General features: G+C 41.1%; 1 protein-coding gene across 1 annotated transcript in view; it reads left to right on the top strand.

Moving 5' to 3' along the window:
* The window catches only part of tmem145 (transmembrane protein 145), a 41611-nt gene extending 27257 nt beyond the window's left edge, over window positions 1–14354 (top strand). Inside the window, exons 8-15 of the mRNA XM_034123958.1 lie at window positions 2063–2131; window positions 2736–2816; window positions 3259–3337; window positions 4573–4666; window positions 6753–6925; window positions 7630–7750; window positions 8145–8333; window positions 11993–14354. Coding sequence (XP_033979849.1) covers window positions 2063–2131; window positions 2736–2816; window positions 3259–3337; window positions 4573–4666; window positions 6753–6925; window positions 7630–7750; window positions 8145–8333; window positions 11993–12232 — 1046 coding nt within the window. The 3' untranslated portion in view covers window positions 12233–14354. The remainder of the gene's footprint in view (window positions 1–2062; window positions 2132–2735; window positions 2817–3258; window positions 3338–4572; window positions 4667–6752; window positions 6926–7629; window positions 7751–8144; window positions 8334–11992) is intronic.
* The last annotated feature ends 296 nt before the right edge of the window (window positions 14355–14650 follow it).

Here is a 14650-nt window from a genome sequence, read left to right as displayed (position 1 = left end):
GCCTATCTTTTATCAGTACGTGGGGTTTGTCAGAAGAGCGTGAGAAACAGAGAGAGAAGATGGCAAGAGTGAGGTTTGCTTTTTCGTGTGAAAGTGTTCGGTTTAATGGAGAAGCTAGCGGTAGTCATAAGGTTAGTGAAGCGAGTTTATCACAGGAAGCTCACAGCTCCAATAACAAGAGCTCTAAGGAATGACTTACTTCTCAGAGAAATTCATTCCTGCTTTCTCCAGGTTCTGTCAGACACGTGTCTTGTTCACGTGAATAACAGCCCAAATAATAACACTTTTTTGGAGACTTGTATTCCCTTAAAATGAATTAAAACGAGTGGTTCAACCAAAGACATTTTTACTTTTCAGAGTGTTCGCCTTTATCGGGTTTTGTAGCAATCAAAGCATCCAGTATATGACAATGAAAATGACAAAATGTAATGAAAGTGAGGATGAAGCGGCACAATAACCCTGACGTTTTGTGTGGCTCAAATACTTTTTTCTACTTACTTGAGAACAACATTCAAACAGTTTTATTACCAAGGGCTTTGAGTCTTGTCTGCAGACGCCCACATACAATGGAAGTGTATTTGTTTGTGTGCTCACAGCTTCAAAAATGAGCATCATGGAAAAAAATCAATGTTTTTTTATTGTTGATATTTTTTGTGGATCCATTTCCAATCAAAACTGTTGCCACTGTTATCCAGAGTAACACGGATTGTGATGTTGGAAGGAGATTCTAGTATAACAAAGTATTCAATGTCATTTTTAAATTGCTGAGAATCACAAACTAAATCCAATTCTTCTCAACTTTATTTGTGCAAACACATACAGGCTTTAAATTGTAGGGCTAGTAACAGTAAACAAGCTGAATAGCTGAATCTCACAGATGGTATTCAAGGAAATTCGATGTTTACCTAATATGGATATACTAAGGTCTAAAGTGAAAGGACTCTGGTAATGTAGCTACAAAATTGGCATAATTTAATTTACAGAATGTTATTCGAGGGTTTTGTTGTGAAATGTTTCCACAACTCAGTACATTTGTTAGAATAGAGGTGGACCTTTTAAATGTGTGCGGTTAGCTGAAGTGTATTTCTTGCTTTGCTTGCTATTCTGCAGAGGAATAGGGCCATGTAATGATGTGCAAATATATCTTGAGTCCTGCTGAAATCTTTTTGTGTGATTTAATGCAAATTGGGAGAAGGCTGTGAATGCTCGGCTGTGTGCATGTTTCTTCTGCCAGCTTTATTTGAGAATTCACTGAAACGCAGGCTTGAGTTTTATATATTTGCACAAGTTAAAGTCAAACAAAGGACATAAAATAACAATGTAGAGTGTTGTACAAATAGAAGAAAAACAAGCCTGAAGGGACTTTATTTTTTCATTACGTCTACACCTAACAAAACAATATTCACAATGCAGTAGGCGTGTGCAGATTATAAAAGATGGGAACATGTTTGAGAAAATATTTAAGTTGACAGAATTTCAATTTATAGGGAAATCCTTTGATAGCCACCATTAGCATACCTTTGAGGAAACCACAGGAGGATGCTGGATTCAGAAGCTTGTGTTTATTCAGGGCAGCTGTGAGTGTGTGTGAACGTTTATGACCCGTCCTCCCCCCTGTACATTTCTCCCCCGGGCCACTTGTGTTCGCAGGAGGGTTTTGGTAATAAAATTGTCTGGTTAAAAGCGCATTAAACATATTTCCTCAAATCTTAGGGAGAGAGAGAGTGAGGGAAATATATATACGGCCTCATCTAGAGACGACCAGCTCAAGATGGGTGCATACTGATGCCCGCTCGCCTCTTTTATCTGGCCTGTCTCGCTCTCCTTTGCCATCTGTTAGCATATCTCCATCCTTTTTATCTCTTTCCACGCACGCACGCACGCACGCACGCACGCACGCACGCACGCACGCACGCACGCACGCACGCACGCACGCACGCACGCACGCACACACACACACACACACACACACACACACACACACACACACACACACACACACACACACACACACACCTCCACCGCCTCTATCTGATTCCTGTTATTTTCCTCTCCCCTGCAGACAACCTGAAGGGAAGACAGCTTCTTCACACAACCTACAAAATGTTTATGATGGCGGCAGGTGTGGAAGGTGAGAGCTTCTGTCCTGAACACACACACTTATATACACACACACACACACACACACACACACACACACACACACACACACACACACACACACACACACCTCCACGCATCTCATACCTTATTCCTCACTTCAAGAGCCCAGATATTATCGGCCTGATTAGCCTTTGAATAAGAACTTTTGCAAACAGCCGTACTGCGCTACAGTGTTCAGTGGAGCATGCTGTCACTGACAAACACCCCCCTTCTCTCCTTTGCCGATCTCTCCTTTTTCCACCCCCCCCTCCACCCCTCTTATCTTGCCTTCCTCCGTCTCGCTTGCGTGTCCCCTTTTCAAATCCCTTCGCGATTCTCCTGCCACCCCTAAATTCTCCTTCTCCCTCCTCCTCACTTCTCTCAAGCCTTCTGCTTCTCTTTCCTCTCCTTTTTCATCAACTCATCTTCTTTTCTGTCTCGCTTCCCCACTCCCCATTTCTCTCCCCTGCCCTCTCTCTTTCCTCATTATCACCTCCCTGTCTCCTCTCTTCTCTATCTTCTATTTACTTTGCATCTCTGACATCTACTTCCTTTTTTATCTTCTCTCCTCCCTGTGTTTTTCTCGTTGGCAGTGCTCAGCCTGTTGTTCCATTGTGTCTACTGGGGCCTGTACGCTACAGATGGAGTTGGCAACGGCAGCCTGAAATTACTCGGTGAGTTCTTCTCCTACATCGGCCGCTGACTGACTGACTGACACTGCCTCTGCACTGGAAAATCACTCAAAGCCCGAGCAGAATGAATGAGAGGACGATGATGAATGTGGGTGCAGTGAAGAAGTGGTTTGATATTGCACAGGCAGGACCGTGGTGTGTGTGTGTGTGTGTGTGTGTGTGTGTGTGTGTGTGTGTGTGTGTGTGTGTGTGTGTGTGTGTGTGTGTGTGTGTGTGTGTGTGTGTGTGTGTGTGTGTGTGTGTGTGTGTGTGTGTGTGTGTGTGTGTGTGTGTGTGTGTGTGTGTGTGTGTGTGTGTGTGTGGGTGTGTGGGTGTGTGTGTGGCGAGACCTGATTTTGTCTCTCCCCACTGATTGTACAGATTCGGAAACCTCAACCTAATTACCCTCTTCTCTTTCTCACTTTTTGTCTCTGTCCGTCTCCAGGGAAATTACTGTTCTCCGTCAGTTTCTTGGTGTTCCTGCTGATGCTCATATTGTTGGGCAAAGGGTTCACTGTCACCAGGTGGGGGTTTGCAACTTATTTTCATGTATATATTTGTCTCTATTTTCTCATGCAATCCTGTCACCTTTTTCAGGTTTTTTTTTATGCTGCCCCTGTCTCTCACTGTCACAATCATAACAGTATCTCATGACATGACATTGTTAGCTGTCAGTCAGAAAGTCAGTTAGTACGGCGGGTGCGATGGAGTGGATGAACACCTGATATGTCGGGGGAATGAGATAGATGGATGCTGCTCTGCTGTGAACATTATGTTGTTTTGGTGTTTGCAGGATTACCTTTTTCCCCGCATTGCAGCTGACAAACTAATGGATCTCTCACTGTTTTCTGGCGAGGCTTAGTGGACATTAGCTCGGGGCAGGCGTTGTTTCAAATAGCCCGCACAATAGACGATTGAAGAGCTCTCTCTGGTTTTCAATTCCAATTTCGAAAGTCCAGTTCTAAAACCAGCCAACTGTTCCTAAACATCGTTAGATTTCCCCCAAGCCGTTCCTAGATGTTGGTTGCTTAAGTCAGTGTATATACAAGAAACAGCTAAATTATAAATAACAGGCTTTGATTCATGGTGAGTCATCAGCTAAACCACTGCTCACAAGATTGGTTGTGCTCGGGGCTCATTTGAATCTCTGTGGATATTTTCCAGTCTGAACTCGTGTAGCGAAAACTGAGCTTGCAAGATTTAAGCTGGCTTTTCAACTCCAGGATTACATCCTCCTCTGGGCTCCACAGACTCTGATCTCTGAGACTTATTAAACCCTCTTAAAACCCCGGTGACTAAACCTAAAAAGTGCATCATCATCAAGCTTAAACCACGGCTGTTTATCTGCCGTAACTGATAAGTTGACATTTTGCAGATAACTACCCGGCAACGTGTGTTTCCTCTGCTGTGTGGGGTTACTTAAGTCTGAGTGAAAGATGTTTGGAAATGCTTGTTTCAGTTGTTGACTGCAAATAAAGAAGTATCAATTTCTGCTTTTGTGAGTGAGGACAGGTTTTTACACAGCATGTCATTTTATATGTATTAAGCTCAGCACATCAGTCCCTTTGTGCTGCATTTTAGATTAGGTTGTCTTTGCTTTGTGTGTGGAGGAACTAATCTGTGACTGTGTGTGTGTGTGTTTCACTGCATCACGCCCTCTGTCAGTGTACCTTTTGAGTGTGCCTGCATTCGTTTCTTATCTTCCGCTAACTTGTGTGTGAACTTTGACCCTCTTTGTGTGTGTGCGTGTGTGTGTCAGGGCGAGGATCAGTCACAGCGGGTCGGTTAAGTTGAGCATCTACATGACAGTCTACACAATCACCTACGTCATCCTCTTCATCTACGAGGCAGAGGTACTACACACACACACACACACACACACACACACACACACACACACACACACACACACACACACACACACACACACACACACACACACACACACACACACACACACTGCTCTATAGTCAACACTTGGGCTACTTAGGTTATGTTCGTTACTCAACGTCTATGGAAATGTGTAACATCCACAAAGCCTAGGATGAATTGAGTGAGTTGAAAATCCACAGATATAACATTTATTTTTCAATTATAACATTTATTAAAATGTGCAAAGGTAAACAGGTTTATTGGTTTTGATTTAGAGTTTTCAAATGTCAGTTATTTTCAGCAATGCTAATACTTTATCAACAGTTTTAATAATTAATTTTTTCAGTCTTTTTGTCTTAAAAAAAGTATTTCTTCGGTTGAAGCTTCTGAAATGTGAAGATTTATTGTTTGTCTATCCATTATATGAATGTCAATTACATAACTTTATCTTATGTGCATTTGGACTATTGAGTTGACAGAACAAATAATACTTCAGCTTTGTCTCTGGGAGATTGCCATGGCCATTTTTCAAGTATTTTCTAACACTTTCTAGACAAAAACGCATCAGTTAATTGGGGATAAAACGGAATAACATCACATCACTTCAGACGTGTCTTGAAAGCAGCGTTTGATCTAAGCACAGCATGAATATTTCTGACTAGACTGTCAACACAGTATCTGCAATTCTTTTTTAACGATATCGTAAATATTCATCGTAGTAGACTATCCATATTAACGTGGGCTGTAAGGGCTTTTTATGTCAACTCACTGAATTGATTGATTGTTTTGAAAAAATGATAATGATGAAACTAACAGAAACAACAAGACGACTCCCTAAAACACTCTTTAAGAGGTTTATAGTACACGCTGCTGTACCTAAGATAATAAATCTTAAATCAATGACCGCTTCTTTAAGGCTTGCCGATTAAAAGTTTGACTGTCTCTGCATGTGAAGACAGAAACATATCTCAGCCACTATGATGTTATAGCATATAGAGCATGAGAGCTCATGAATTAATTAGACACTGGGGAGTGCAACACTTCCATACATTACTTACTGTGCATGCTGAAGAGGCTCCTGCACAGTCCGCTGGCGATGTAATGATGCCGCAATCAGGGACAGTAGATTACAGTCTTTGAATACAGCCCATTAATGACCCAGTGGGACTAGCGCAGGGGAATTATCCAAGCTATATTTAACAGCGGAGCCTATAGCTCTCACTCTTCAAAATGCGGATCTGAGGCAGTGTCATTCATCTGCCGCATGCCCTCTTTCGCAGACCCTGCTATTCAAGAGAGCAAAACTCAGGGGAGCTCCTGCTAAAAATACGCCAAACTAGGTTACAATTGAACTGGGAATAAAGAGTGCAAGAGTGTTCTTGGTACTGAGCCTGGAGTTGGAGAATGACTCAGGTGGTTGGATCCAAAAAACACACCGAGCCGTAAAACCTATGCATTATGTAGCCAGAGGTAACCCTGGATGGCCATCGCTGTCCACTCACTGGACTGTGAAATGCAATCTGGTGTCCGCAGATGCAAGCCACACACACACACACACACACACACACACACACACACACACACACACACACACACACACACACACACACACACACACACACCACACACACACACACACACACACACACACACACACACACACACACACACACACACACACACACACACACACATTCTGACACCCAAGTTCTGACACCCAAGTCGTAGAGACAAGGTGTCAATGTCAAAGATTCCTGCTTTGGTGTATGGTGGTGCAAACATAGATAAGATAAGAAAATAAGTTGTAAGAGGTCAAAAAATAATGATTATAAATAGAAAATATATAACATTAAACATTTTTAAATATATATACTGCCGTGTATTATATTTTAAAGTGCAGGGCTATGCAGAAATGTGCACAATATGGCTCACAGTATTTGAAAAATCAAAACAATATTGTTCTTTTCCAGACTACAATGTGAAGCCGAGCGAAGAAATGCTTATTGTCTAAAAAAATGTATTGCGTGCGTCTGCATTTTGGCAAAACTCCTCATGTTCCTGTGCCAGTTCTTTGACCCAGGTGAGGTGCTGTACGCCTACGACAGCCCCGCAGGATACGGGCTGATGGGCCTGCAGCTGCTGGCCTACGTCTGGTTCTGCTACGCCGTGCTGGTGTCTCTCAAACACTACCCTGAGAAACAACCCTTCTACATCCCTTTCTTCACCACATACACACTATGGTGAGACCCGCACTGCTTCCACTACTCTGCCCTCCCCAGGATAATGGCACCTGAGTGAGATTGCAGGAGTAGAAAAATACACTATTCTCTGTTTGAGCTGTCTTCAATTTGAATAATTTATGCCGCTGTGTGAAAATATGCACGAGATAGCCGACGCTTCAGCGGCACGGGAGTGAAAAGTTGTTTATTTTACACTGCCCTTCTACAGCATTGTGATCCCAACCTCTGTGCTCTGCTAACAGATAAGATAATTGTGCTTGAGTGAATGATTGCTAGAGGAAAACATCTATTTTTACCCAGCTGATGAGGTCTCTCCCATTAGAATAATTTATTCTCCCATAAATGTGTGCTGGGTAGTTTAAAGCTTTGTACTGCAAAGTGTTTTCCCTTTTTGAACAGAAACTCTTCTACAGACACTCCTCGGCTTCACTGCCCTTCACTCACTGGATTTAAGAGCACGAGCTTCAAATGGAGAGTAGATTACAAAGAATAATATTATCTCAGTCTTTATTTTGTGCTCTCATTGCCGCCACTATCTCCCGCCTCATTATCTATGGCTCTCCCCTCCTTCAATCTTTATCTTTCTGTAAGATTTACATCTCTTTCTTCTCTGTCTGCCTCTCTTTTCCTCGCCATTAAAAACTCTCTTCTTTTCTTTTAATGTGTTTTTCATTATCCTAAATCACTACTTGTCTTTTTTTCAGGTTTTTCGCAGTGCCTGTTATGGCTCTGATCGCCAACTTTGGGATTCCTCGTTGGGCTCGGGAGAAGATCGTGAACGGCATTCAGCTCGGCATCCACCTCTACGCCCACATCGTCTTCCTTGTGCGTACCACACACACACACGCACACACACACACACAAACACACACACACACACACACACACACACACACGCTTATGCAGACCCTTCATAGTTAACATTGTTCAACAGTCATTATTGCCTCTGTCAGTCATACATTATTCACTATCCTTGAGTCATAACTGCTTCATGCTGATTGTCTCCTCCACACATCATTATCTACCTCATCCTCACCTTTGACACATTGTTCTAGTCTAATGGGCCGCGCTGCCTACAGAAATCCCCTTTTATATTCACTGCATGCATCACATCTTCTCACTTGGGACATATATGTTCTAGCTATGTGTTAGCTATTAGAAATGATCCATACATAGAGTATACATGTAAGAATCCCTACAATCTTTTTTTCCCTTTAAGGTTATCACACGACCCTCAGCAGCCAATAAGAACTTCCCATATCACGTCCGGACGTCTCAGATCGGGATCCTGCTGTCCAGCCCAAAAGCAGGCGAAGGGGCGGAGAGTTTCCCCCATCATGCATATGGAAACGGTTCCTTCCTGGGAGACTCGCAACCCAACTTCACTGAGCTCTTCTCCATCCATTCAGTGAGTGTAGCTCCACATGGTTATGGGTGCATGATTAATATCTTAGATCGAAGTTGTTGAAGTAGAAGACACATAAGGGAAAGTGCTGTGGCGTAAATGACATCGCAGAAACAGGTAAGAGGTAAATAAAATCATCAGAGGGAGAATTGTAGCCCGTGTGCTGTATGTAGGGCTGGGTAAAATATCAATATTTGATTAATTAATTTACATGTTATTTTTTGTACCACACATGGTAAACAATTCACAAAACAAGTACACTTTGACAGGGTGTCCGCGGGGTCTTAAAAAGTATTAAAAGTTGATAAATCAATTTAGCGAAAATGAAGGCTATTAAAAAGTATTAAACAGCATTTTCCAAGGTATTACATTTTGTAGCTTGTTTTCAATAAGTATATAAATTGTCCAAAGAGGTTGTATTCTACAGTCTGCCTGAATGTAATCATTGCGTAGGTGTGTAGTGTGATTCTGTGTACTTTATTTATGGCATCCCGTTGGATTTGACGTCATCTGAACAGGACATCGCACGCTCACTGCTTGATAGCGAGCGAAGGTCCGTTTACGCCGGTTGTTAAACAACATGGTTATGGGGAAATGCAAGTCTGCGTCCAAATGGTTGGAAGATAAGGAGGAAGGACAATCAATACTGTATATAGTCAATGTGAGGTAAAGTGTGTCGCCAATGTAACCGGTTTAAACTCCAAGTGGCGATGAGGTCTTAAAATGTATGGAAAGGGTCTTAAAAAAGGTCTTAAAAGGTATTACATTTGACTTCAGGATTCCTGCATACACCCTGTTTGAGCAGCTTAGAGAGCCCATGATGGAAAGGAGAAGGGACATCGTATCGATATCTTGATATAAAAATGTGTAGATAACTGCTTAGATTTGATAAATCTTCATATTGCATAAGTGTAGTCTTTTCCTGGTTTAAAAGGCTGTATAGGGTAGTAGGTGATTTCGTTTTCTGACTAGTTGTTCTATTATTTACTTTAACCCACATGGTCATTATATCCATATTACCCTATTCATCTAAAAATCTCATTGTGTAAATATTTCCTGAAAGCACCAATAGTACAACAGTCTCAGCTTAATGTGGTTATTTGGTCAAAATTAGTGTGTCAAATATTTAAATGTCTCCATATATTTAGGGCTTTTCTCCACAGCCCTGACGGTATGTGTGTCTTTATCCAGTTTAATCTACCCTAACGTAGCATTTTGCAGTGCTTGCAATATGTAATTAGATTAATCTAAGTTTGATTAATTTTTTGAAGCTTTCAAAATGCAAATATTACCGTGTCAAACCTAGCTTGAAATTAATTGCTGTCTCATCTAACAAAGATGCCTCAAATTGGAAGTCATCAGTGAAACATAGTTTGTGAGAGGACATGTTTTTTGGGGATTATGTCTTGGTGTAAACTGCCAGTGGTGAATGACGGTAAGCACAGCGTAACACAGCACACGCACTGATATGAAAACACTTTAGGCACAGGGAAATAATGATTTAATGGAAAGTGTGACAAGAGCAAATTAAGGCATTGTGTTTGCTGTGATGAATCTTCTAGCTTGGGGAACTTTTAAATCTGTGGATGTTTTTTCATTCTGCACAGAAATGACAGAAGAAGAGCTCTAAATGTTCAGCTACACCAATACAGCATGCAGACAATACAGGACTATACACAAAAAAAACACCAAAAACAAACCAGATAAGATGCATGACAAGTGACACAAAGTCATGAAAAAGAAAAAAATGTATCAAGTTTTCTTTGTATAAAAAGGGACTTAACGTATAACAATATCCAAAAGTATAATATAACTAAGATAATTTTGATTGATAAGGTTAGATTGCAACTCTTTAATTTATATTTGAAATTCTCATGAGATGAAGGAAGCAGGTCCTGATGTTTTAATGCGAGCCAGTGTGTTTTAGTATCTAGTCCTTGCTACTTTCTGTGTTAGAAACCTACCACCAGAATAGCTGCATTTGTCGCAGACATCTAATTAGAAGACACTGCACAAAGGTGATTTGGTGAAAAATAAATGTAAGTCTTGTCTCATGCATAAAAACAGTACGGCATGCAGTGTTATTGTTTTTGAGGCATTTGGCCTGAAGGGTAAACAGTTATTGTGGGGGAAAACTTCTGTGTAGCAATGCAGTGGGAGTCACCGACTCAGGAAGGAGACACGGGGTGAGCTGGAGCTTTGATGTCAAACACTGATGGTTTATTACGAGCTTCGGCAGGAGAATTCACAAAACAAGTCCAAGAGCCAGAGGTTCTGACTTCACGGTAGAGCTGCCACGTCAATTCTGAAGAACTCTACCCCAGACCCATGTATTTAGCTAGTTCAGAGAGAATAATCAACATTGTGCATAACAAGATAGAATCATAACACCTCTATCAGCTGACGCCAACAGGCAGGAACAGGGAGACAAAACACTGAGAGCACAGCAGCCAAGGTTACAGGTGCGTGTGCTCAGTCGGGACAGTATGAACTGATAAACTGGGTCAAAGTTATGGACCTTGGAAAATATTTCCCCAACAGTTATCACATCTGCCTCTGTGGTATCTGTGGTTGACACATTTAGAAATGTCTAGAAAATCCATTTACAGATCAAATACATATGCCAAAGGTTTGTCAAATGTGGGCAAAGTTCATAAAGGTAAAATAAATCAAAATGTTTGGTATTTTTATATATCTCACTGTTTTAGTAACTTTTAAAAGTGACTAATGAGCCATTGATATATTGCAGCACATGTATTGTACATGTAAATAAAAACAAAGAATCCACTTACAATAAAATCAAGTACATACGGACTGCAATGTATTAAGAACGTAAAAGGATGGATCAAGGAGGATGTCAAAAATATTCCAGGTGCGACCAGGATATAAAAACATAGGCGTCATCAAATATTCAATGTATATTGGCTTTTAGTACCATATCAAGCAGGCACTAATTACCAGAGGGTCTGTTTGTAAGGGACTGGAGGTCAGGGAAAACAGAACAAGTGTAATAGCATAACATAGTTTATTGTACTTTTTTTTTGCAAAGCATTTGACAAAAGATAACACGTTAAGAAATCAATACATACAAGAAAGGGGAGAAAAAAAATGAAGACACACGAACACCAAACAGCTCAGGGAGAGTGGTGGGTCTTCCCATCTGGGGAAGCCATCAATACATAATTAACACACTCGCACAAGATCTATCAGTCCAGACTTAATCCTCTGTGTTTTATAGACTCCCAGGTAATCCAGGGGTTCCAGATCCGGTAGAATAAGAACAGTCTTTCCTTTAGGGCTGAGGAGAATGCTTCAAAAGGGAAGATGCTTTATACAGTTTGTAGAACATGTGGGATATACGTACCTTGACCTTTATAACTACTATACAGCATTGGTGGTCGTTAGAGGAAGCTGTCATAATGTGAGTTTAGTATGGTGTTACTGATTGTGTCTGCAAGGTCCACATCGCACAGTAGCCTTCATCCAGAGGGTCAGGACATTCTCTTGAACTATTTTATCGGTTTTATCTGTTCTATGACCTATACAGTATATATGTTGCACTGTTGGAGGAGCCTGTGACTTAAGTTTTTCATTGCCATATCTACACTGTAGCTAATGTGCAAATGACAATAAAGCCTTGAAACCTCACCTTTTCCCTCCAGGAGCCGGTGAAGACGGTGGAGGAGACGGTGGCCCGTAAAGGAGGCGAGGTGCCGAGGAACAGCGAGCAGAAGATCATCACCACCGCTGCTGATTTAACGGCGATATTACCCCCTCCTCTGCCTCCGATACCCCCACGCCAGACCTCACGCTCCCCCCCGCTGCCCCCCCGGCTCCCTTCCTTCACAGAGTATTTCAGCATGCAGAGCGGAGGAGGAGGAGCGTTTGGGACGAAGGCATGAGGCAGGACAGAAGGAGAGGGGGGGAAGGAATCAAGGAAACAGACAGACTGACAATGCAAAGTAGAGAAAGAGATATGAAGGTGTTACTGTTCAATGACAGCCAAAAAAAAAGTGTGCATGGATGGACGATGAAGAGTAATCATCAGGAAAGCAAATCCCTAAACGGTCTCTTTTCACCTGCAAATGGAAATAACCTAGAAAAGTGAGGGAGGTAAGGGCTGTGAGATAGGAGAGCAGAGCGTGTTAAAGAATAAAGAAGCAATAAATATTTGAAGTTGACCAGTAAGAGGCACACAGGGAGAAGGATGACAAAGTGGATGTAGCCAGAGCAATAGGATGATAGCTGTGCACCAGGCGGAAATGAACAGAATTCTTGAAATACTCCTGATCAAACATTCATGAGGCATTGATGGTGTGTCGGTAGGAGTTTGTAAATACCTAAAACCGGAGATAACTACCACTCTGTATAGATTAATTAAAAAAAAAGGAAATTGTTTGGATTTTTTTTTTTTTTCACATCAATAAATTCCTGTTGGTGCTGTGACCATCAGAAAAAAATAACTCATACCATTACATTTATCCAAGTCATGTAAAAAAGAAAAAACAAGACTTTTTTATGTTTGACACATTTTTGATAAAGCATAGATATTATATGGAGTTTGTTGGGTTAATTTATATTCTTATATGCCTTCATTGCAGCTGGTTATTCTGGATTGATGTGTAAATGTAAAATGTCACGTTTACTGTGGGCACTTCTAGGTACTCGTAAAACACGCATGTTTGTATCGTATTTCCCGTCCTGATAAATGTAACTCCACGTGACCATACAATATTCGCTTATTGTGTGTATTGAGATCTATACTTTTGTGAATACATACAATAGGCTTAAGTATATTTTTGACTGGATGAATTCTGGTGATGGAAGCCTTGCGCTGTCTAAAACATAAAACCAATATTACACTATGTCAGTTTTAGTTTAATTTGAACTGAAGTGCAGAATATTCCTGCTTGAAAATGTCATATCTGTGTATGTAGACGTTGGTGAATGTACTGATGCAATACAGCACAAGGACAGGGGTGATTTTGTAGTAACTGGAATACTACAATACTCGTTTAGTAATACTTTCAACATCCAGGATGTAAGAGCAGGGGAGGGGGGGATGCCTTTTTTAAAATACAAGTTACTTCATTGTCACCCCTGTCTAGTACCTGAATATTTGTTGGCTTTATTTCACTTTTGAATTCCAACGTTGCGAAAAGCTGAACAAATAACACTAGTTTTGTATCCCCTACCATTGAGCTATAACAAAAAAAGCCTTGTAGATGAACTGTGAAAACGGTAACACATGTGTACATTTTGTCTGTCCTGCATGGAGCACTTTAATGTTCCTGGTCTTAGTCTGTTTATTCGTGATGCCGTCACCTTATAGGACTGCTTTGAAACCTGTATTCACGCCACTTACACGAGTAGTATTCTACATTTATACACCTGTAAATACAGTCATGTCATCGACTGGCAAAGTACCATGCTAAGTCAATGTAATTTAACATTGAACTGTCATTTGAAATTGTCCCTGAGTTTACCACTAGCTTTCTGCAATCCAGAATATGCTTATTGATTTCTGAATTGTAGAAATGGATCTGAGTTTATAGTCCACAAATGTATCGATGGCAGTCTTGCTGTAATGGAGTACTGTAGGATGTTAGGACTGTGGTGTGTAACTTGTAAGATTGTAGTGAGAGGTGTAACGTAGTCTGTGAAACCGAATGATACTTGAATTAGAGTATTAGTCGTTAATTCTGATTGTTGGCATGTCTGCCATTACTTGACTTAATAGACACAGACATGCTCACTGACACTGTATCACCGCTTCAAACTTTGTGTATATGGACGTACAATTACAGAACTGAGACACTGGGAGTGGGAGAACTTGACGCAAAGAGATTATGTATGCATGACAGACAACAGCACAGCTTTTAGGCTACTCAGAGCGATCTGGTTAAGAGCACATCACTAAAGCACTGTTCAAATGCATTTTAATGGTGTCAAATGACAACTCTAAACACGCTGTACATATACACTTTTTGCCAAAATAATTAAAAATATATGGTTTTATTAGAAGGCTCGTCTGGGTGTGTGTTATTTGGCTGCTGTGTTCCAGTTAGGACAAGGGCATGCGTCCAAAAGAGTTCATCTAATATCCGTAAATCATATTTAGAATCTGTTCTCATTAGGCTTCATTAAAGTAAAAACACCACAGGGACAGACTGCAGGCTGGTCAACGTTTTATGTAGGATAGCCTAATTATTTTTTCTGTCCCTGCCAGATTCCCGCTCTGTGACCACTGAAGTGCAGATTCCTGACAAACTGCAACTCTCTGCATGCTCTCCAGTTCTATATTTGTAAATAGCTTTCAG

The sequence above is a fragment of the Trematomus bernacchii genome, unplaced genomic scaffold (genome assembly GCF_902827165.1).
Source record: "Trematomus bernacchii unplaced genomic scaffold, fTreBer1.1, whole genome shotgun sequence".
Taxonomy (NCBI): Eukaryota; Metazoa; Chordata; class Actinopteri; order Perciformes; family Nototheniidae; genus Trematomus; species Trematomus bernacchii.
This window is presented reverse-complemented; position numbering and strand designations above follow the sequence as displayed.